Source organism: Candoia aspera, chromosome 2 (assembly GCF_035149785.1).
Source record: "Candoia aspera isolate rCanAsp1 chromosome 2, rCanAsp1.hap2, whole genome shotgun sequence".
Classification (NCBI taxonomy): domain Eukaryota; kingdom Metazoa; phylum Chordata; class Lepidosauria; order Squamata; family Boidae; genus Candoia; species Candoia aspera.
Window position 1 is genome coordinate 165,184,401 of NC_086154.1, and position 25,577 is coordinate 165,209,977.

The following is a 25,577-nucleotide window of genomic DNA, read 5'->3' on the forward strand; positions in this document are numbered from 1 at the left end:
ACGGGCCTTTAATTTTGGTTTGACCTAAAGCCAGAAGTTTCTAGACTTGTTTTCTGAAAGGTTTACAAGGCCCAGGAAGTTAATCAAACACACAAGTCTACTTGTTGGTATAATCAAAAGTTTTCTTTAAAGCAAAGACATAGCTTAAGTGAGATTATTCCAAGCTTAAAGGTACGTAATTGTTCTGCCAGTAATGGACAAATGACTGCTGACAAACTGGTGTTTTTTTAAAGATCACTTAATTTAGTATCAATTAGGTCTGTGTGAAAAGACAGTTCTAAATTCTTGAACTTTGTTTACATTTCAAAATGATTTGTCCAACACGGTCTGTACATACTTCTTGCTCAAAGGTATGCTAACTAATCTCAGATATTTTCCATTCATTGTTCTCAAAGTTGCCATTTCCTTTAAGTGGACATATGTAATTTCAATGTATATAATCCAACTGAGTGGCATTGTCTGGGTGTCAGAAATATGGAAAAGCAGCCTTGACTTTTGCTGTAAGGTAGGCTTCGGAATGAACCCATGTTTTTATACTAGAAGAAAAAATCCAACTGACCACAGCAAAACTTCTGAGAAATTATGCATGGGCTTGTGCTGTTAGACATCCAACATGATACATATTTACCTGGGAGTAAGCCCCATTGAACACAACAGGTAAAAGTACAAAGTATTGCATTATATCCAACAATTAAGTCCCCTTAACAAAATGAAACACACATAGCTTGTGCTCTAGGTTTTTCTATGTTATCTGTTTGTCTGCTTTGGTGGTGTGTCATAGATGAGGAAAGAAAGCCTAGGGCTGAGTTGAATGAGTAGAAAGACCCCAGTGTATGAGAACATCTCCCTAACTTTCCCTAAACTGACATTGTTACGTCTTCTGTTTTCTGCCTCGGGGCCAATCATAACCGATGTTGTTACCCAGAGAAAGAAAGGCACAGTGTAATGTTAGAGAACAATGTTAATCATAGGAAATGTAATGGTAGGGAACAAGTTAGCATGTAAGACAGGGTTGTTGGTTTTGGCAGCAATGTCTGATTGTGCCCACATGCAAGTTGGCAGCAGTTTCAGAATGCATCCCTTCTGACTCTGCTCCTTTGAACATGTATTTTCTTTCCGATCTCAAGTTAAATCATGTTCAGAATACAACTGTGGCATGAGTCCAACCGTCTAATTATGCAGGTGCTAACTAGTTAATCTTTAACCACAAAATCAGCTAGACAAAAGAAGGGTGGGTTATTTGGGGGATGTGGGGAGAAGAATGGGATTGCAGAAGACGATGAAGGAAAGCAAGAAACTTTAGCTTATTTCAGCAAGTTCTAAACTATGAAACTGTGAAGTTCTCATTTCCATGAATAAAGGGGCAGGGGGAGATAGGAAAATGATGCAGCTCAAGGTTCCACATCTTCATCCTTGAAAAGTCTGCCAACTTGAGACTGAATATTTTTTTAATAAAAGTAAGGGGGAAAAAAGAAGAAGCTTTTTGAGAGCAGCTGCCAAGAAGACAGGGACTATTCTTTTATTTATATGAAAGGAGGGAAATGTGGATTCACTTTCCAGTGAAGAATGCCATATATCACATGAATAGGAAACACTGCTTGAAAATAATACACCATAGCGAGGGGGAAAAGTCTGCAAATTCAACCCAGATTTTAAGAAGAGTGGGGAGGGAGAGAGAGAAAAGGCAAAGCAAGAAGCATCTGATGGTGGAGTTAGCAAGGTCAAATGATGTCCCAAGGGGATTGGAAGGGCTATGAAAACACCGTGGTTTGAAATGGAAAAGCCAAGAAGGGGAAAGGAATAAAGGGAGCTTGAAAGAAGTAGCCAGTTGGCTTCCCAACATCTCAGTGCTAAACATCTGTACTACAAGTTGCATGTAGGATTGGGTTGCTTAAGCACTGCCCTATTAATACACCTCAAATTCAGAAATTTAAACAGAGGAAAGTCAAAAGTAGCTTTCAACTCTCATCTGACATTTAATCTTTATAGTTTTGACAAGACTGCCATAACCATAAGACATGTTGGCTGGAGGGCAGGCGGTCTTCTCTCTTGCCCTCTCCACTTCTGCCAGGAGGTTCGCAGGTTACCATGTTCAGCATTTCAGAGACTCATTTTACTTAAAAATGCTGCTGCTCATCTTAAAATCAGAATGTTTCCCAAGAATTAAAAACTGTGAAAAGTGAAACTTGGAAATCTTTTATCAGAGTTTTATTTTTCATATTATGCACCATTTTAAACAAAGCTATTTTTTTTACAAAGGCAGGTTAAGCATTTTAAAACAAATAAAAATGAGAACAAGACCTCATGATTTAAACAATGAAGGCCAGATCATGTTGAAGTCCCATGGGGAGATTAAGGACTTGCTGAAACAAACATGTTTTGGGTCCTATCCAAAAGACACTGAACTTTGCTGGGAAGGGAGTTCCAGAGAATGGGAGGAACTGCAAGGAATGTGCAAGCCCTCTCTCATAATTTCTGCAAATTCCCACATGAAGAAATGCGTTTGGGACACTAATCCACCAAACAATTTTGGCAACGCAGCTCCAAAGCACGGTCATAAACTTTCATATATGTTGCTTATCCCCTAATTGCCTAACATATTTCCCATTCAGAAGCATGGATTCTACTCTTAAGTAATGCCATTAAGATCTTAATTATTGTGCATCATACACAAAAGTCTTGCCTTCAGTTGGTAGTTGTTTATTTTAAATCTGATAGTAAGAGGTTTCAGCCCAATGTCTGTCTGGAACATTTACCTGCAATAGTCATTTTCACAGTGGCAGATTACTGCTTATTCAGAGCATTCACCACGAACACGCTGTTCTTCGACCCACAGTTTTTACATCACAGGATTGGCACTTGGACCTGAGCATCCACTAATGATCATATTGGTCAGGAAGAAATGAACAGGGACAAGACACTCCCATTGAAAAAAGACCAAAGCAAACAGTAATTAATAGCTAGGGTAGAAACAGGTCTAGAGCAGCTACCAATAATTTTCAATGCATTCTGAAATTGGGCTTAAGTGCCACTACTAAAGAAGCACGCTAACGTTTGGCCATATAAGCACGTTCCCATTTTGCCCATTTATAACTAGAAGCAGATTCTAGTTCATTGAATGGAATTTACTTCCAGAGAATTGTGCACAGAACTGCTGTAGGATCATTGTTTTTATATCATCATTTAAATAAAACTCAAGTCATAAGACTCAGTATATTTGTGGGGGAGGGATGAGTATTGATCCCTGGCTTTTCAACACGCAAGGTTTCTTGAAAGGAGGCAAGCAAAGTTCTGCAAAATAGAAATGATTTTGCTTCTGTCCACTAAGTAAACACTGGTCAAACACTTACAGGATTAATGCAGTCAATCAAGAAACCAAGACATCTGCTTTTAAATAGTTATCCATTACAAAGTAAGATCATTAAATGATATGTTATTGTAATTATGGCAAAGCTGAAACATCAATTTGGAATTTTTGTTGGAACATTTCCATTACCAACAAAACCCATCTCCTTTCTGAGAATGTTTTAACAGAGGATGCAAAAATGGTACAGGCAGCCCGTTAAGTATGGTAAATAAGCAAAATAATCATCCTCACTTTCATAAGGCTACCAGATGTGGGCTGCAAAAATCCAGATGACGACTAGATGGCTGGAAAAAGTAACTGTGTCACAGATCTGTTGTGAAAGTGTGATGGATCTGTCAGCTCCACCTTTGCCTTCTTTCTCTGGCCATTGATTTTACTTGCTCTTAGTAATCGCATCATATTGCCAAGTTTGATTGCAGTATATTAAAATTTTGCAGCTCCTTGTGCAATTCTTCAATATCAAAGATAATCCCTGTGACTAATCTGGAAATCACTGCTCTCATTCCCAATTTTCAGGTCTAAAAATAGGAAGGGGGGAAGGAAGATTTTCCTGAAAACTGCACAAATCCTGTATGGTGTAATAATCTCCATAGCTGCTGCTCCTTTATGTTCCCCAGATTTGCTGCACAGGCGGCCCAATTAGCCAGGCATCACATGCTTCACAATCAATCTGATTTTTCAGTGGGATGAAGCCCACTGGAAGTACATGAAAATTGAAAGGAAAAATGAGAGAATAAAACATATGTGACTATAAGGAGATCAGGAAAGACTATTAAAAGCCAATTCTTTCTCATTAATGCCTTCATTTGTGGTGACACATTGATATCACTTAGAAAAATACCACTGCCATGTCTTTCATGAAGGCCTTCTTGGATTTGCACAATTTGGGTCTGCAGTGGCTATAAAGTTAAACAATACATAGAATATTTGAACATTGCTTTAATGATTGCTTACTCTAATTAGACAATCTGAGCAGTCGTTGAACTGATGTTCCATTTTTATGCAAAAATGGTGGCCATGGGGCTCTGCAGATTCGATTTCAATATTTGAGTCTGACTCCTTAGTTTTTCTTGGGAAAAGGCATAGCTGGAAGAGTTGCAGGGCGGTGCAAGGCTTATGTTCTTGAGGATATTTTTGGAATCAAATGCAAGGAACTGCCCCATTCTAAAGGAAAAGGTGTTATAACAGCCACCCTATCAATTGCACTGCGATGTGGTCATCAGCAACAAAGGGGTCTATGTAACACGGAAGGCTACAAACAGATTTATACTTTAATCTCTTCATATCAGCTCACAGGAAGGAGTGTATTTTTAAAAAATCAGAATGGTTTTTATACTTTATCTAGAACCTATTTCACTCAGATGCTTGGCAAGGAGAACCCACTTCTTTAAAGAATATTCTTAATGTCTCCACAAAGACTGAAAACTACTGCAAGTAATTTGCACCTCAGACAAGAAACATCCAGATAAAAGGGAAGCTAACAATGAGCTATTGCATTCTTGATGTAATTAAAATTCAAAATTGCAATTAATATCTGTATTTTTCTTAATTTCTCTTCACTGAATAATTAAAAAAAGACATTTAAGTATGCTATACAAGAATGTTTCTAAATACTAACTCTGCCTTTCTCAATTCATTTTATGCATATATTAAAGAAGCACTATACAGTCTCCTCCCCAGTAATTTTGTAAAAATTTTCACCCCAGCCCCACACTGAATGTTCATTTGTAAAGCAGACTGTGTAAAGTATCCCTGCTGCTTCATCAGGTCAGTATATTACTTTTCATTACATACAGTAATAGATTGTGTATACTTAATACTCTTGACTGGGAATGGAATGGACAATTGTATGCTTCCTCCAGCTTCTCTCTTCTGGAGAAAGGACTTTCCTCACTGGTTTTAACTACAAATTTAGATTTTGCACAAATATCAACTATGTTTAAGATTAATTGCAATCAATGTTAAAGGAACAGCTGGTGCTGGGTTTAAACTCCACTTAAGAAGGAATCCAGATCCATATTCCACCACAGCTCTGTTCAGGGGAGCGAAAATACTTGCAACTGGCAGCCTGTATGAAGCTTGCTTAGATGGCTCTATTATTAAGGGGGGCATTTTTATCCTCCCTTCACCTATGGTTTGTATCTTTGGTTTGTATGATATTTATTAATGTGGTTTTTATAGGGTGGCTATATAAATTTGCTTAATAAGTAAACACACAAACAAATAAGCAAGCTCCACTGACCATGCTAGATTCCTAGCCTATTTATTTATTAAACTTTAAGGCACAGTTTCATTTCATCTAATATCGCTAGCTGTTGCAGTGCAAACTCTCCACACATTTTATTTATTTATTTATTATTTAAATTTATATCGCCGCCCATCTTCCCCAGCAGGGGAATTACTTGGGGGAACCTGGAATACCGCTTCCCACTCTTAAGTTTGGGGATGGCAGTTTGGAACCTACATATAAACAAGCAGCCCGGTTCAGAGTCCTATGGTTTCTTGAAGGAAAAACATATAGTAGTACGTACCCCAAATTTCACAATATGGGAAGTTGTTTGGGAAATTAAGATTACTTTCTAATCACTATGAAATACTTGGAATGAGCATGCTCTTTTGAGGTATCCTCCAAGGTTCACAGCTGAAAGCTGAAAATTAAAGCTATTGTATTAGGAGAGTAGGTGGTTGTGTCTATTGTAATAAAGGAAGGCAGTAGTAAGGGATTTCTCCTACCCTTGGCACCCTGGAACCACAAATACAATTCTAAACAGCCGCTGCTTTCTATTGGATCTGCACGGACGGAACGGCCAAGCAAAGGCTCCTTTCTGTTCATTTGGAAAACAATGCAGTTTTATTAGGGAGAGAAAAGGGGAAACATTGCATTAAAATCAGGACTACCACTCAGATTGTTACCTTTTGAAAACAGGATCAAATCTGAAAAGCTTCTGGTGGCCTGGAACGCCCAGAGGGCACCCACAAAACATGGACCAGGGCTAGATATTATTTCTTTGCCACCAATCCTCTTTCTTTCACTTTGAGTCCTGTGGCAGGCATAGGCTGTTAGACAGAGGGAGAGGTGGTCTTCTCCATTTGCATAAAGAGCATGGAGATACACTTGCTTTAGTTTTTTGGAAGATACCGATGCTCTTCATTGGAAATTTGTAAGTGAGAGAACAAGATGATTGGTATGCTATTGGGAATGCTACTTATCAAACAATCAAGGAAGACTTCCTCCTGAGCAGTGGATTTTTTGGAAACCAAAAAAGTATGCTAGCAATATTAAATGCTTAAGTATCATTGGGTTCTGACACTCTTCAATAATTTGAAAATACAGATTTCCCCAGTGATGCATGGAAAGGTAGTTCTGGAATGTATCTGAACTATACAGTCACACATCACCTTGCAATCATAGACATCTGAACCAATTCTGTAGACAGTTAATGTCCATCTTCACCAGTAATATAAATTAAAACATATTCTGAAGCCTTGAATATAGAATTTAATTGCAGTTCTCTCTTTTTAATTATCCTTTTCCCCTTCTTCTTCTCCAGGCCTTTTTACACTAGCAAATTATGGTGTCTTCTACAGTCATCCAGCCATTGTTACACCAAAATAAAAGCAATCTGGACACTTCTGTCACTTCAACGATGGGTTGGTGATCCGATGAAGACCCTATAAGTCACTAGTGCAGAAATGACTTCCCTCTGTTCCATCACCAAAAGATAGGAATATAGGTAGTCCTCGCTCAGTGACCACATTTGGGACCAGCAACTCTGTCGCTAAGCACCACAGTCACTAAGTGGAAAATCACATGACCATGACAGGCTTACAACGTCACTTCTCATTCGGTTGTTAAGCGAAACATCACATGGCCACAACTTGGAATTTTATTTCTGCGTTCTCCATTAACTTTGCTTGTTGCAAGCCAGTTGGGAAGCAGGCAAGTGGTGATCACGTGACCATGGAATGCTGCAGCGGTCATAAATGCAAGGATCTGTCAGAAAGCTGTTTTTTTACACCGTCGTAACTTCAAATGGTTGCTAAATGAGGCGATCAGTAAGCGAGGACTACCTGTAATAGCCATTGATTTTATTTATTTAAAAATCTGTGTGGTGCTCACTCTCATTTGATGGCTCCAGGCAGCTTATAAACAATAATACACAAGAAAACAAAGCATAAAAAACAGCAGCATAAAAGGTTCACTAGCGGAACCTTCTCTAAGTACAGTAACAGAGTTTACTGGTTCTTCCTCACTAAATTATAAAGATCAGGGAATGAGATGATGTAAATTATCACTACATAAGGAAGAATCACATCTGTGTGATACTGCAAGACGACTTTTCTAAAACAAAAGAAAGAATGAATTCCTTAATCCCTATTTCAGACTGCTAATGTTCATACAACATAAATAACTAACATAGGTATAATTTTAGGAAGCAGGCTAATAAAAGTAAAACCTGGCTGGTAACTTTTAGAGACCAACCAACAAGGCTGAACCGTATTCACAATCTCTTTTGGAGAAAGCCACAGGCTTATATCAAGCATGATTAATTACCCCAAATTGACTCAATATAGAGATGTGCATGTTCTGCCTGGCAAAAGTTGATTAGAAGGAGAAAACCTTACAGCAGCAAATCACACAAAAGCGTAACAGGTAGCCTCTTCTGGGGATTATATATTTTGTGCTCACAGGAGCTTTAACATTTGTTTTTCACAGGACTCACTATTCTTGCATACAGTCTGGAAACTACTATCAAAGATCCTGCCGGTACTTAGTCCAAAGAGGCTGACTTGAAAAGTGCTGCCAGGGATGCTCCCCGGAGCATCTATTTCTTACCTTTGCAGATTCTCTCACTGTCCATGGGCTCATAGCCGGCACGGCAGGCGCATCTTCCAATCGCCACCATCCACTCGCCTTCCCCATTGCAATGCAACTTCACCCCGGAGGAGCCGGTGCTGCTGGCTTCTTCAGCCTCAGCCACACAAGTTCCTGGAGCCTCCACCAAAGAAGTCCTCTCACCCCCAGCGAATGTCTCTGGGAAAGAGGCAAAGCCCTTCACCACTGCAGGGCATTTATAGAAGAAAACCTGGACGGCCACCAGAGACATGCAAGCCCCAGAGTCCTGAAAGGCCAAGTAGAAACCCTTCTTGGCCAGGGGCCCAAAACTTCGCACCTTGACGTTCATCTTCACCACCTTTCCAGAGCTATCCACCTGAGAGAAGCTCTCATCAGCGGCGATTGTATCCACTTTGGTCCAGGGGCCCTCATGCCACTCAGGACGCTCGGGAGTGGCTACGTCAGCCTCCGATTCATGGTAGTAAAGAGTGAAGGTCTCTTTGCAAGAAGAGGCCACGGTCCTCATGCTGGCACAGTCACGGACAGAAAAGCGGAGGCGAATGTGAACCCTGTGGGCTCCGCGGCGCTCTATGAAATGGGTACGCAGCCAATTATTCTGTCCCGGCTCGGCAACATTGCACACCTCAAAAGTTCGAATCAGGTGCTTCCTGTCATCCAAGACACTCACCTCATCCCACTGTATGGAGTTGGGGAGGGGAGGGGAGGAAAAGAGAGACAAACAAGCTGGAAATGTAAATCTTATGGGATTGGTAAAGTTTTCTTCTGTGCCTGAGAACAGCCACCTGGATCCTGCCAAAGAATATATATTACTGATTTGGCCTAAATTTTAGCTCCATCAGGTTTCGAGGTTCCTCAGAGTTTAATGGGCTAATATAAGATTAATATTACTTGGTTCCCTCACTCCCAACACCATTTTCACTTAATGCACATGTGTTTCATTAATTACCATCCATCTTAGGTAAAGGTAAAGGTTTCCCTTGACGTAAAGTCCAGTCGTGTCCGACTCTAGGGGGCGGTGCTCATCTCCGTTTCAAAGCCTTGGAGCCGGCGTTGTCCATAGGACACTTCCGGGTCATGTGGCCAGCATGACTCACGGAACGCCGTTACCTTCCCGCCGAAGCGGTACCAATTAATCTACTCACATTTGCATGTTTTCGAACTGCTTGGTGTGCAGAAGCTGGGACGAGCAACGGGAGCTCACCCCGCCACGCGGTTTCGAACCGCCGACCTTCCGATCGACAGCTCAGCAGTTTAACCCGCAGCGCCACCGCATCCCACACCATCCATCTTAGGAAACAAATAATTGCATCCAAATATGCTGTTCTTTGAGCTTCCTTAGTGGGAGGAAAAAAAGGAAGAAGCAAGCTAAAAAGGATGTCAGTTGATTTTGTTGCTTAGATTGTCTTTAAAGTAATAAGCCAACTGAAGATTTCCAGAACTGCAAGTAGAGAGGTGCAGAATATTCTGAGCCCAATACCAGCTGTTCCATGTGTTCCAGGCATGAAGCACATACTCATATTCTATGAGTTTTAAGTCTGAGAACTTTTTTTTTCTGACTTTTGCCTCGGCCTGCAATCAAAAGTTGGCTATTTCAAGAGAGAGCCTTTTGAGAGATCCAGGCACTACGCTGTTTCATGGCCTGTGACTGACGTGTCTTTTTTCTAGATGTTTCCGGCCTAGCTGGATCAATCAGATACTAGTTACATGTCTGCTACTCTCAGCTTAGGCAAGAAGTGACATGGGAGTGGAGTGCTGAGGGGAAACAGCCATTTATCAAGCATGTGCATCAGGACCTGAATGTTTTGGAAGCTTTGTTGTCGGAGAAGATCTCAACTGCTGAAACTGACCAAATGCAACCAGAGTGGATTAATACTGCTACTGGAGCTTTGCTGTTAAGTATCGGGTTGCCTATGTTAACCAACTTCCCCAATCCCTCTTCCTATTAGCATTTTACAATGGCAAACCACTTCCAAAAAATCTTGCCAAGAAAACTGACTTGTCCAGGCAGTCTCCAAGAATCGGACACGATTGAATGGATTAAAAAAAAATCAACCTAGAGAATGATAAAGGAATCCATTATTTCTTAGGAGAATTTAATTTTTTAAAAAAAAAAAATCAACCCATGGCAATTTTTTATGTAAATAGGATAGCAGGTATGGCTGAAAGTGAAGAGGAACTGAGGAGCCTTATGATGAAGGTGAAAGAAGAAAGTGCAAAAGCTGGTTTGCAGCTAAACCTCAAAAAAACCAAGATTATGGCAACCAGCTTGATTGATAACTGGCAAATAGAGGGAGAAAATGTAGAAGCAGTGAAAGACTTTGTATTCCTAGGTGCAAAGATTACTGCAGATGCTGACTGCAGTCAGGAAATCAGAAGACGCTTAATCCTTGGAAGAAGAGCAATGACAAATCTCGATAAAATAGTTAAGAGCAGAGACATCACACTGACAACAAAGGCCCGCATAGTTAAAGCAATGGTGTTCCCCGTAGTAACATATGGCTGCGAGAGCTGGACCATAAGGAAGGCTGAGCGAAGGAAGATCGATGCTTTTGAACTGTGGTGTTGGAGGAAAATTCTGAGAGTGCCTTGGACTGCAAGAAGATCCAACCAGTCCATCCTCCAGGAAATAAAGCCAGACTGCTCACTTGAGGGAATGATATTAAAGGCAAAACTGAAATACTTTGGCCACATAATGAGAAGACAGGACACCCTGGAGAAGATGCTGATGCTAGGGAGAGTGGAAGGCAAAAGGAAGAGGGGCCGACCAAGGGCAAGGTGGATAGATGATCTTCTAGAGGTGACGGACTCGTCCCTGGGGGAGCTGGGGGTGTTGACGACCGACAGGAAGCTCTGGCGTGGGCTGGTCCATGAAGTCACGAAGAGTCGGAAGCGACTAAACGAATAAACAACAACAAGGATAGCAGGTAGCAATCAGTATATACTACCATCCCATCTATCATTGTGGCCATGGGATGAAAAACAAGGGTATATGCAGCTTGTTCAAATTCCTCTTGTTTTCTATAGCCAAGAACTCAACAATTTTGAGGTTTCTCTCATCAGAATACAGACCACTGGATTATTTGAGATATGTCCTATTGGATTACAGTCAAACTGGAATACATTGATTTTTTTTTTAAGAGTCATTATTGTATCCCAGACTCAAAGGAACACATAGACACTTTTTTGATTAAGACTTTAAGTTTCCAAGAACTCTGTCAGTCAACAGGATTAAAAATCCAGGAAAAAATCCAGGTCTCCATTATCTTTTGCACCTATAATTAGCATGGAGTCAAAGGAAGACTATATCAGCCCAAACTAGGGCAAAAAGTGGAGATTGTGGCTCTCTGGCAATGCTCTGTACAATGCTCTTTTGAAGAAGACAGACTTTAGCCCTTAAAGATATAACAAGAACAATTAAATCTATCCCCCTTTGTGGATCTATTATGAGAAGAATCTTGTCCTATCTCCCCTTATGGTGATACTCCAAGAAGTCGCCAAGACAGAAGATCCAAAGCCCTGCCAGAGATAAATAATGGTCAGACAGAGAAAAACAGTCAACAGCTTGACAACCCTTTCTAGTTTTCTCTGCTTGTCTTTAGAGGGGGACACTGTCAGAAATCTCAGCCATTACACCTTGGCTTCTGTGTGAGTATTTGTTATGTACAGAACATAACATTGCCAGTTTTTGAGTGGGTGGGCAATTCCCAGCAAAAGAGAACGAAGGGAAGCACCTACCCCGTCAGGAGGATGGGCAGTCCATCCAATCTCAGAGGTCTCTCCTGTTGTATCCAAAAGGATTTCTGTTAGAGAGAGAAATAAGCAGATAAAAATGATGATTTTAGGAGACAGTTCCAAATGGCAGCTAATGCCTTCTCATATCATCTCCTGAGGGCCAGTCAGATTTGCTATCAAATATGGGATCAGGACTGGGGAAACTGTGAGTTTGTCAGCTTTGCAAGTGACTTCTTGCAAGTCCTCAGGCATGATTTTCGGTTAAATGGTTTCATCCATTACATGCAGCTACCTCATACTTTGGGAATGAGTCACATGTACCACATTTATCACCAGTATAATTCCAACTTCCATTGAAGAGCTTGTTTGCAAGAAGCAACCGTTGCAGAGTTTGCTTTAACAAACACTGAATTCTTCTCATATTACCCATTCTCAAAGTCATTGCCTTAAAGATAGAGTTAGTACCTATTTTCTTTCTTGGCTGAAGATACTAGCAACAGGGCAAGGCAGCTTTAGCTTATGGAAACCAGCGTGGTTCCTTAAGTGTCCTCAGATATCTCAACAAAATGAGATATTAGGGAGATATTAGATATTATTAGATCAAAGCCCCCTTACCCCTTTCCTACCCTAATATCTCATTTAACACTTAACAGTAACCTTTGAATAAAAAAATAATTTTTAAAGAAACATGTAGTTTGGTTTTCAAAAGGCAGACCAATGAATTAACAAAAACTCTTTCAAGTTAACTGTGCAACTTCATCCAGAGCAAAGAATGAGACTGTAAACACAGGCTGCACCTTCAGAGAAGCAGTATAGCAATGAACGCTGTTGAGCAAAATGGCAAAGAGTTAAAAAACACAGATTTTTTTTTAATTGTCACACTTATACAGTAGAAACAAGAGAAGCTATTTATTTCCCAGCACTTTCAGGAATGGCCATATAAAAACACAATGCTATGTGGACACATTAAGTACTTTTCAAAGACCCCTCACTTCTCAGCTACCTTATACCGAATGTATAACTCTTATTTGCATCCTGTACTAATCTGGTAAATTTCCACAGAACTTCAATTTAAAAACAGGCCAGAAATTTGCTGGATCAAACATGTACTCCTAAAACAGATTGCACCATTAATCTCTAAATCAGTGTTTCTCGACCATGGCAACTTTCAGACGTGTGGACTTAACTTCCAGAATTCTGGAAGTTGAAGTCCACACATCTTCAAGTGGCCGAGGTTGAGAAACACTGTTCTAGAATATAACCAAAGATCAGGCCTATATGTTGACCATTACCCATCTCTAAACCAAGCCTTCTCTTTTATAACTAAATAGCAAGAGCTGGCTTAAACAAGACACTGATGTTTCAGCAGAAGAGTATTTTGGATGAAATTTTAAGCTAAAAAAGTAAGCTTTGATTTCCATCAAAACGGAAACTTTATATTGGACAAACAACTTAACATAATCATGGAAATTTTATTTAAGGACATTTATAGTGTGGGAAGTGAGAAAGAAAAGGACAAACATTTTATTTTATTTTATTTTTATTTTATCAAACTTTATCACCGCCCATCTCCCTCCCAAAGGGGCTGGGCGGTTGACAATAAAAACAAAGTTAAAATCAGAACAGTTACAAACACAACTGTAATTTTCTCCAGTGCTGGCCAGAATGATGCTCCCAGATGGTGTCTCTGGTGACCCAGGTATTTTTTTTAAAAAATTGAGAGACTGAGATCACACATTAATTTTTCATGGGCCAGCAAATACGTATAACCTGGGGGTAACAGGGCTCTCCTCCAGTAAGGAATATTTAAACAGCCAGGATGCATAGAGACAGAGGAAAGGAAGAACACATACAGCAACCAGTACACTAGATTACAGTTGATAGGGGCTAGAAAAATGGTTCACGGATGGGGGTTTAAACAGATCAGTTCCCTTTTCCCCATCTTTTACATTTTTGAATTGTGCAGAGAAATAAAAACTGACAACGGAATTGGGAAGTCTCGAGATTCTGGAATCTTATATACATAGGAAAATGAAGGATTTTAGTACAGTGGCAAAGAAAAGAAAAAGAAATCTACCACAAACTGAGATAGAATGGTGTGATTTAGCAAACTGGGATCAGTTGTTATAGGCAGTACTGAATAGGTTGCCCTCCAAAACTAATTTAAAAGATAAATTTTAAAAACATGCATTCAAAAAAAGGGCTTATAGTACATACAGAAAAGTGTGTATTAGGCACAGCTGAATTTTTTAAAGAAGTTTCCATTAGGAGCTTTGCTGTTTAAAATTACATTATGGAAAGTTGCATAGAAACCTGCATTTGTGGAAATTGCACACAACAAGAATTTTCCACTTTTTTTTAAATCAGAAAATCTAATGAAACAGAATAATAATCTGTTTCAATAATAATAATCCTTCCAACATGAATTTAGATTGATTTGCTGTCTCAGACTCAACTGACAATACTATTCTCTGTAAGTCTTATATTTAAAAGCATTTGGTTTTCAGTTTTTCTTTTATGATATATGTGCTTATTATATACTGCTGACTATCCCAAGTAGGTAAAACTGCTCTATTATTTTTTGGTGGCCTTGTTTTGCTTCTGAATTAATCAGCACCCAGGTACCCATGTTTACTATTAAAAGATTAGGATATTGATTTTCTTCTTCCTCTGCTCCTTAACATTAACCTCGGAATCCTTTATCACTGTCCTTACCATGCACTGCTCCACTGATCTGTCAAATACGGTAACCCTCCTTAAATCAGAGCATGCGTATTCTTCTTAGTCACTCAGATATAACACAGATTTAGGTTAATGGCTCACTTCAGTATCAGACCACTTAGGACAGAGAAGGTCATCTTCATATCCACGTTTGCCTGCACTGTAACCTCTTGAGATAACAGAAAGTATATTTGGGACCAATCGTTGCATTCTTTATCCCAGAGAACAGATAAAGATCTAGCTCCCCTGCTCAAAACTAAACTGAGATGTCAGATCACACCCCTCCAATTTTCAGAAGAATATAAACAGGCAGTCCTCATTTAGTGACCACAATTGGAACCAGTAACTTGGTCATTAAGCAAAGCAGCCGCCAAGTGAAACCGTGACTGTACTTATGATCTTACTTCAGCTTCCTTTGGCTTTACAGACCTGCGAAGGTCATAAATGCAAGGAGTGGTCATAAAGTTACTGTTTCATCACCATTTTAACTGTGAATGGTCGCTAAATGAGGCAGTTGCTAAACAAGAACTATCTCTATGTCATTTTATCAACTTTGACAGACAAGACACAATGGAGTACTTTAAGATTTGATAGTCAATAGCTATAATAAATTAAAAAATGGATCCAATAGCACTTTTAAAGGAAGTAATGGAGCATAAATGTGTATAGATTATAAATCTTTTTACAGCTATGGATCTAGTAATGGGGAAAGGACCATTTTCGTTTTAATTCTAGTTGTGAAGACTGATGGCCATTTATAAATTTCCTTAAGTATAGCCCTGCCTGGCCAATATAGATAGCTGGCAGATAATCTCCCCATATACCTCACACGGGAAGAGAGAAATCTGAACCCCTCAAAATTATACAGACCTGTTTTTACTGATATAGAGTCACTTTGGCGAGATGGGTGATAAAGAAATGTGAGGAATAAATAAATAAAATAAATAAATATAGTTAGAGTGACCATGCGTCCTTTAGTATAAAGGACAGTCCTTTATTTCAGAAAGCTGTCCTTTAGATTTACCATGTTTATATTCCAAAAACTCACTTTTTCCCTTTACTTTGGTCATTTAACTTTTACCGTACAAATGGTACCTCTTAATATACAGTCTTTCACATTCATGTGAAAAATATGGAAATGCAATTATCATTTTTAAATAAATTTACATATACTGTTTGAGTTTAGATATTTTTATTAGAATATGCATTTTTCTAAAGTTTTTCTTGGTTTTGCTCTTGAATTTTGCTTTGTAAAGCAAAGTTATAAACATATTTTTTTTATCCTTATGAACCTCTTTCAGATTTGCCCATTTTCCAGGTTTGTCCTTTATTTCTTCCAAGCAAATATTGTCACTGTAGATATAGTGCCACTCCCAGGCATAGCATTTAAAATAATCATAGGTTGTATGACCTGCCAATCCACATGGGGCATGTCAGCTAAGTATGTCTGGCTGACCACCAGGAGCTCGATAAACGTACTTTTGCTTCCTGCTTAAAACTGCTATGTAGTTGGGGGTGGGGAGGGCAGGGGGCTATAGAGCACTGAGCAGGTCGTACCACAAAGCTGATGATTTATGTTTGGTTTGAGGATGACAACTTTCCCACAGTTGTGAGCCACATTTTCAAAAACAATGTTGCAATGGGCAAAAACACAAGAGACAGGCCCATGACAATGTCACAAGTGGGTGGGTCTTAAAGATATTTCTGAGTCCTACACTAAGGATCTTCAGACGGTGGTGACAATGGTAATGGAAAGAAACACATTTTCATGCATCAACTTCATTCTTAGCCATTCTGATTTGGCAACAGTAATCTATGCCTTGGTTGCATTATATCTGGAATCCTGCAATATGCTCTACTGGTCTGCAATAGTTAATTTATTAACCACTTTTCTTCATTAAAGCAGAAACCTGGCAGATTCAATAATTAACGACTGGACCTGTATACGTAAGGGACAAAGCATCAATCAACAGAAACCAATTGTTTTCTGGAATCAACTGAAGGTGATGGGCTTAATTTTTAAGCTTTAAACTTCTTAAGTTTGGTTATCTCAGAGAACATCTCCTTCACTACAAAGCTATTCAGGCATTAAAATTGGCAGAAAATGCCCTTTTGAGAGCAACATCCGTCATACAGACCTGCTTTTCAGGCACATGAGAAACATCTCCAGCACTGTTCAGAAATGGTAAAATGTTCTTTCTGAACTGCCATTCTCTTATTTTGTCAGAAGGTTAAGCCACATCCTTTTAATTTAATAGTTTTAAAATGTTAGCAGATTTTAAATGCTGGAGTTTTTTTTTCCACTTTAATTATTTCTACAGTGTCAGTTTTTTTCAAAAGTATACAAAGAATAAATAATTACAGATGAATAAAATGACAGTTTACTCTATAGGTGAGATTTTATCTAGTGTGGAAACAACAAACCATAACTAGTATTTCCCCCTTCATTTCCTGTGGAATTTTTCATCGTTCTACCTCATCGTGTCATATATTTGCAGAAATTCCACTGGGTGTTTCTTAAATCAGCAGGCTTTCTGAACCACATCTGCACAGATGTGCATTTCCTCCATCATTACCCCCAAAAGCTGGTTTTGGTTCTCCCTATTTACTTAACAGTTTTGCATTTACCACCTTCTTGCACAAAGCCTATGGCTGGTTGCACATTATATTTGATCCCCAAGCAAAGACTGGAACTGCTTGTCAATTTTTCCCCCACAATGTCTTGCTAGAATTGCTGCAACGGTAGTTGAGCAAGCCTTTCAATTTCTTAACTGAGCTTTGTATGCAACTCTATGCAAGCTCATGAAACCTACTCTGTACATCCAAGCACATTTACTTTTTTTTTGTCTCCAGATGCCCGCACAATAATTTGTGCATCCAGTTGATAATTATCCAGCTTAAAATCAAATATAATATGACATTTAGAAGGAGAGGGTGTCAGAAATTCTGGTATACATTAGCTCTGTATCAGAAACTGAATTTGGCCATTTCCTTGGAATCCTTATTTAGCACTTAACCAAGGCCATCTCTCTTGTACTCGGTTGATCTGTATGTTAACTGCTCACATGGCTCTCATAAAATTCTCTTTAAAGTATCTTTAAAGTTTAAAAAAAAAAATGACAAGAGAATTGCCCACTGCTGCTCAATATAGCTGCACTGCCTTTTATGCTGCAAACTGCAACACTGTTGGCTTCAGTTTTTAACAAGCAGGAAATCAAGTTTTGGGGTGTTCACAGTTTCCACTCAAAGCTATTCTGGGACCCCTAAAATGCAAGCAGGTTATTCAGTGGAGATAAAGACTCTTCTGCCTGACTCACCCTTTCCTAGCATTAGGAAGTCTCATCCTCTCCCACACTGTAGCACTTGACAATATATCTGCAATTTGAAAAACTGATTCCTTAACATCCAAGTGTATTTGGATATTATGAGGGCTGTCATAGATGGTAAAATGTGGATTCAAGCCCTAATCCTGCCATTTATCTTCTCTCAACCCCACAAGGATAGTTGGAAGAGAGAGCGATAATTCTTACCACATTCTGTCTGGCATTCCTGGAAGAAAGGCTAAGACATAAAATACAATAAGTAGGTGGCCTTCCCATGAATCTACAGACCTTTGCTGTTGTACCAATAAAGTAGAGCAAACCAAATGCAATTATCTAGGCAAATGAACACCTTGTGCCCTATAAGAACTGACATGGTAGACAAGCTAAGTAAGGCTTAGAAAATAATTCCTGTTGATTCAGCTAAAAGACTCCAAAGCAAAGTCATGAAGTCAGGGAAAGATATGAGAGATTTTGGAAGAGAGCTCTCATAGTCTGAGAAAGTAAATGGAAATATTTCAAAACATGGCAAATTAAGAGCAGAGGGATGTTTTTCTCACTCAAGAAAAGCTTTAGTCCTTCAGTTCAGGAAACTGGGAGAAAAAAGTTCAAACAACTCATAGAGGCCCCACTTTAATGTATTCACTAATATATGAGAGCTAGAGTTTTACTTATTTGTTTTGCAAAATTCTGTATTACTATTATTAATATTAATGTTTGCATTAGACATGATTAATGAGACTTCCTCTGAATCTTGCTTCCTTGGTCACATGTCTGGGGACTTGACAGATCTACTCTTAAAAGTTGGGTGGGTTTTCCAGGTAAACATTTTAGGAAAAATTCTGCTGAATTCTATTTAAAAAGATATCTCAATTACATTCTATCACATATTTTTCTTCTAGAATGGAACATATTATACCATCATTAATAAAATCAATTCTATTCTAGTCTGGCCTTAGGCACGAAAGCTGGCTGGGTGACTTTGGGCCAATCCCTCTCCCTCAGCCCAACTCACCTCACAGGGTTGTTGTGGTGGGGAAAATAGGAGGAGGAAGGAGTATGACGTATGTTCACCGCCTTGAGTTATTTATAAAAATAATAAAGGAGAGATAAAAAAATCTAAAAAATAAAGTCATCATCCCATTACAGTTCAAGCAATGGTAAGTCAACTTCCATTATTAGTCCTTTAGTCCTTCTATACTTTCCTTGGAATAGCAAAGAAATATGTAAACTATAGTCTAATGAAAAGATGATCAATCTTTTGGTGGTTGAAGACAATAATTCACTTTGAATTAGGCACATTACCTTTTTCATTCCATGGGGCACTCTATGCCCCACCCAGAAGATCCAGGAGATACATTTGGAGATGTAGTGATATCACTGGGGTGGGCAAGACCAAACATTTCACCTATTTTGTCCCTTAACCCTTACACAGCATAGAAAGGGTGTTACTGGATATTTAAAGGACGCAGTGAGTACTTTAAGCAGCCTAGCTAGGGCCCTCCCCTGTGCAAAAAGCACAGAGTGGTCATGAATTGTGTATAGGTACAAAATTGTTTCTACCTATGTCAACCACCCTGAATTTTATGTGTCAAATCTTTCTAGTCTTGGGTCTTCAAGAAGAATATGTTGGAAAAGATGAAACAAAGGACCAAAGCTACTCCCTTTTGAAGAAAGATTGTAACATTTGGAGCTCTTAACTTAGAAAAAAGAGAAATAAGTGAGAAATAGATAGAACAATGTTTTCCTCCCTCTCTTGTATAGTATAAACATCTGGGATTCCCAGACAAAGCTGAATAACTGGAGATTGGTGACAGATAAATTGAAGTGCTTTTTCACAGAGTGCATAGTTACACTATGAATTTTGTTAGCAGTGAATGTAGTTATTTATTTATTTATTTATTACTCATATTTAGCCACCGCCCATCTCCCCCAGAAGAGGGACTCTGGGCGGTTTACAATAAAAAAAAATAAAGTTATGGCCATCAACTGGTATGGAGTTAAAATGGAATCAGTGATGGAAGATAAAATTTTCAATGGTTACTAGTTGTAAGAATCCACATATTAACTCTAATATTGGAAGAATGTCAGTTCTAGAGAACATGAGCTGCAGGGTACTATTGGGCTCAAGTCATGTTTATGACTTCTCAGAAGCATGTGACTGGCTACTCATTGGCTACTGGGGAAAACAAGATGCCCGAGTAGACTTGACAGTTCTACATGGCTTGTCTTATACCCTTTGTCTTCTGTCTTCTCTTAAGCCGTGATTATTCTGAAGCTGTCCTGGGGCGGCAGCGGGGACTGAAAGGACCAATCTCAAATGGAACCACTAGGAGGTGTGTGCATAGCAATCAGTACAGACTGAAACATATGAAAGGGTTAGGCTGTAGGGGAAATGAATGGACCAAGGTAAGGAAGCTGATGGAGGAAGAGAATTAGCTACCAGTGCCAGCTTTCAAGGATTTAATTCTTCAGGGAGTCCAACGAAATAGCTAAAGTCTAAGAACCAAGGCCAGGCTATTTTTGTTGGACTGGAACAGAGCTTTTACTTCACCCACAAATGTACCAAGTCCCATTTTCCACACCTGCAAGGAGCCATTATGATAATGAGTCCACTGGGAGGACTGGACTTGAAATGGTATAAAGAGAAAATACTGAGAACCACCTAGGAGGAAGCAACAGATCAATTCCTGTATAAATAACTAAGTATGTGCAGAGGGGAACATGAGAGAAACCTGATAAATATATGTAGCAATCATCACAGATCAATAAAAGGAAAAGGTAGAATTTTATAGATGGAGAACATCACTGTAATTGTGAAACATTGGGACTGCTTGCCAATGAAGATAATGCAGCTTCCCCAAATAACAAGGTTAAAAAATGACTTTAATCAACATTTCCATTATATGGAGTGCAATGGTTGGATCAAATGAAAGGCCTGTGAAGTGCAGTGCCTTGTTTCCCACATTTGCCAACTGGATATCTTTGGGAATCCCACGGGCATAGCAGGAAATCAAGTACCGTACCCTGCAAACAGTATTCAGTAGCATCAGCAGCAGACCCTTCCATTTCTGGCTATGGAGCTTCCATTTAGGCATCACAGCTAATTGGGGAGAGGGGCAAGGCCAGACAGGAATAAATTTTTTATTTTTATTTTTATTTTTTTTAATCCCACCTTTGTTATCTTTATAAATAACTCAAATGCCAGCCAAACACAAAATCTATGTAGTAGGTCTTGTTTCAGTTGAAGAGAAGAACTAATAGATAAGTTGGTGGCTTTGTAGAAAAACTGAGCACTTCAAAAATACTTCTTAGGTTGGAATTTAGGTAACAGGAGGCAGCAAGGGGAGAGAAGAGAAGGAATCTGTTTTAGATGTCAAGAGACCATTGCAGAGGGTTTTAAAAGGGGCGGGGTGATCAGATCCTCTTGTGGCACAGAAAAATATTTAAAATGGGGGTACATAGATTTTATTTTAAGGAACTTTCTATTAGGGTTTATACTGCTCATGTTTTGCCATGATTGACAACAATATGGAGGAAGAGGATATTATACTGTACAGTAAGGAGATTGGTGATGTTGTATCAGTAGGAAGAAGAATGTCAGAAAACACAGAAAGAAAACTGGAGAGGGAAAACAAGGAAAGAAAGTTAACCAGGGAGGGGGAGAGAGGAGTATCATGAGCACTCTTGTAGCCACGCCAAAGAAAATCCCTGCGGCCACATCTGCTCACTGACCTGAGCCATTTCATGATGAATGCTCATCTTTCTCTCCCACGTGAAGGCCTCTGAAAAAGACAGGTCAGAAAGCAGGGGGAAAGCCAACAGATGCAAAGGAGGAGGCTGTGATGAGTGAAAACAAGTAGCGTTGGGGTGTGCGGGACTTGGAAGAGAACCAGAAGACAAAAAGAAAAGTGGGGCCACCTTCCAAACAAAGGGGTTAGCTTAGAAAATTCTCTGCCTGTTCATTCACTGTTTATAAATCATCCAGGCAGTATGGTCATCAAATCATCATTATTCTTTCATCCCTCCCAATCCCCAATTCTTCTTCCATTTCTTTTGGTATTTCTTCTCTTTTAAGAAAAAGAAACCTGGGGTAAATCATCTTAAAGCCATCATCCAGCCTTTTTGGTCTGGGTTTCTGTCCCTCAACTTCCTTGTTTAACTCACACGCAAGCTCTGCAGCCCATTTTCTCCTTTCCCTTTGGCTCAGCAGAGAATGTACGTGGAGGCTGTAAGAAAGCAAACTGCCTTGCTGTTTTGCAAGGCTCCATAACTCTTGGTTCAGAAGGAGGGGTGCAATTGTGGAAAAGAAATGTGGGCAGCAGGTCCGAGTCGGGGAAGACTGACAGCTGATGGCGCTTCTTCTGCTGTAAGCATAGAAGCAGCTGCTGAGGAAGGATCCCTCCCCCCACCTCCTATGTTTATAGTATAGAAATCCAATTATTTAAATGAGCAGTGGGTTAGTTCACAACTGACAGCACATTGCCTGCATGGTCACAATTGAGGGTGCGGCATATATCTTCTTCCCTTGATATACTGGCTGTCTTCTTTCTGGCAATTAACAAGCAGAGTGTAAACTAGTCCTCAGAGCAGGGATGGGAAAGCCAGGCCCACAGCGTAGCTCCTGTTGCACCACTTTAAATTGTTTCTGCACCATATCATATTTAAGTCCCAAGATTTGGCTCTCAGTGCCTATGCATAGGAGCCTGTTACTGTATGAGTTAACAATAATAAAGAGTCAGTTGGTAAGCATGGTGGTGCCATGACATTTTCTCTTCTCTTTTTGAAACATCTGCATGTGCAGAAGTCATAGCAGTTGTATACAATCAAGTATATATTTATATATTTTGAATCCCCATTATGCTTGCCTCAAGACCATGATTGGTAACTGAGTTAAAAAAAAACCCTCAGAAAACAGTAAACATTTACCTATGAATAAGACCTACATTTTCTTCCATTTGCATACCTGTAGTTTTCTCCCCTAAATTTTAATGAAGCTGTCACTCTGCTGAGATGAACATGCTCCTTCCAAACATCTGCATAACTATATTCTCCAAATAAAACTAGTTTGAGCTCAATACTTTCTTGCCTCAACGGTTGAATCAGCCATGAAATCAGTAGAATGTTTTTCTCACTACTTCATTAATTACAGTGGATCCACAGAAGTTCAGAAGACAAGAGGGAGCTAATTCCCCAGGAATACCATCCAAAGATGGCTATTAAGAACGGCAAGATTCTCAGTGGCTCCTTAGGTGCTCCTATGCTGTTGCCTTAAACCCACAAAGTTTTTATATTAAATTTCAATCTGAGATTTTTATCACTTTGTACTTTCTTTAGCAACATTTTGAAGGGTTTTTTTTTCCTTCTATAAACCTCAAGCACTAGAAGTTTTAAATTTAAAAAAGCCATCAGAGGTAGTATTTTTTGTTACCTTTTGCTGTGTGGCAATTTGTACTAACCCAAATAATTCCAATGTCTTTCAGGATTCACAGATGCTTAATGGCAAGACATTTGGGGGGTTAATAATAAACCAGCCCTTTGGCATATTTGATAATATTTATTTATTCAACATAAATTAAATAGTGGGGCAGAGACAAGATGCACCATAAAAGCCAAAGAATCTGTAGCCTCTGGATGTTCATTTTTTTAGAGAACTGGAAAACTCAAGACTTGAGAATTTTGATCTGCTTTTCTCCAGCCATAACATATATATGGCATAAAATACCTAGAAGCTTCATTCAACAATCAGTGCTCACAGCAGCAAAACTGCCTAGCTAAAGCATTCAGCAAGGATCCTCGGCTAGCTCTGAAAATATTAGTCAGCAGCAAATGCCACTAGTAAATAAACAAGTTGTGGACAAGTATTAGACACAATGGGAAAGGTAGAAGGAAAGAAAGGAAGAGGACAACCAGCAGCAAGATAGATGGATTCTGTTACAGCGGCGATGGGTGCACTGTTGGGAAACTTGAAAGAACAGGTTAGGGATAGATTGTCATGGAGAAAATCTATCTAAGTGGTCACTAGGAATCAAAAATGACTTGATGGCATATCATCAATCAATCAATCAATCATATTTCCATTATGGAGTGAATCAACTTTGCATTTACCTTCTAGAGAAGATGCTAGGCCAAGGAGGCACATTATCCATAGCCAAACCATTATCATCACTTGCTCCTTCATTCTCCTGATGGTGTTAGGATCCATTTAGCTTCTCCAGCACTTCCAGCATCGTCCACAAACCAGAGGTACCAGAACAGATATTCCAGGGGACAAGAAAGGCCACAGGTCTCAATGTATCAAAGGCAGGCAGCTCCACATGAAAAGAGATGAGGGGGTCTGCAATAAAAGAAAGTGATAGACAAAAGCTCTCTCACCAGCTCTTCTGAACAGACTATCCCTGAAAACCCCCCCAATTTAGTATCTTACTGGAAGGAATAAACATAAATCATTATTTTATAAATTGTTTACTTATTTATCCTAAAAATTTACACACATGCTGCCCTGGGGAAGTCCTTTTTGCACAAAACCCACTAACTTAGACCTCCCTTGGAGCATTTCCCATTCACTGTAAGCTCAACTTTCGTACTACATTGCATGCTATATGTACAGTCTGAACATTTTTAAAGCACATTCCACTACAAATGATGGAAATTGAAACATTAGCTTATAACCTTATCCCCATGTTTGTTCTGGTTTCATAGTTACAGGTAGATTTCGAAAGAGTGGTGCAGAATACCTAAAGGTAGTGGAATAGTTAAGATGTTGGACTAGGATCAGTGAGATCTAGGATCTAATTCCCACACAGCCATGGAAACCTGTGAGTGACTTTGATCTAAACACTTTCTCTCCATTCAGCCTACCTCACAAGGTGACTGATGTCAGAATACAATTTGGGGGAGACCACAGGTATGCCATTTAGAACTGCTAGAGGAAATGTCAGTTATACATATAAAAATAAGTAAACATCCCCAGCCCCATCCCAATATCAGCTTTCCTTCTCACTTCTTAATTTTCCAGTTTCATTACCCATGTAATGCCAAACTTAATAGTCTTTACATCCATAGTGACTAGAAACAGTCTTTTCTAATTCTGCATTCAGTATATTTTTCATAAGCGGAGCCAGTTAAGACACCAGGCTAAAAACCAGCAGACTGTGAGTTCTAGTCCCACCTTAGACGCAAAGCTGGCTGGGTGACCTTGGGCCTGTCACTCCCTCTCAGCCCTAGGAAAGAGGCAATGGCAAGCCACTTCCGAAAATCCCTGCCAAGTAAACTGCTGGGACTAGTCCAGGTAGTCTCCAGGGGTCAACATTGACTTGAAAGCACACACACACATATTTTGCATAGCATCTTTTTCCGCACTCCCAAGAAATCACACACGTATATGTCAATATACATGCCCTTCTTGATTCTGCCAAAGTCTCACTATTTCTCCTATGTTTTCTTCAATTATTACATTTCTATGCATCTTCTAATTAGTGTGGATGAAGAAACAGTGTTTTGATATCAGCTTAACAAATTCACATTTCTCAGGATGTAAGTCAGGATATAATTAACATTCAGTATTTATCTTTTTCAG

The 25,577-nt window shown here is 39.4% G+C and overlaps 1 protein-coding gene across 1 annotated transcript in view; it reads right to left on the minus strand.

The window, feature by feature from the left end:
- Positions 1 to 25,577, minus strand: part of LOC134491187 (ephrin type-B receptor 5) — a 182,931-nt gene that overhangs the window by 128,725 nt on the left and 28,629 nt on the right. The window contains exons 2-4 of the mRNA XM_063294762.1: positions 24,107 to 24,335; positions 11,961 to 12,025; positions 8,205 to 8,901 (exon numbers count right to left, since the gene is read on the minus strand). Coding sequence (XP_063150832.1) covers positions 8,205 to 8,901; positions 11,961 to 12,025; positions 24,107 to 24,203 — 859 coding nt within the window. The 5' untranslated portion in view covers positions 24,204 to 24,335. The remainder of the gene's footprint in view (positions 1 to 8,204; positions 8,902 to 11,960; positions 12,026 to 24,106; positions 24,336 to 25,577) is intronic.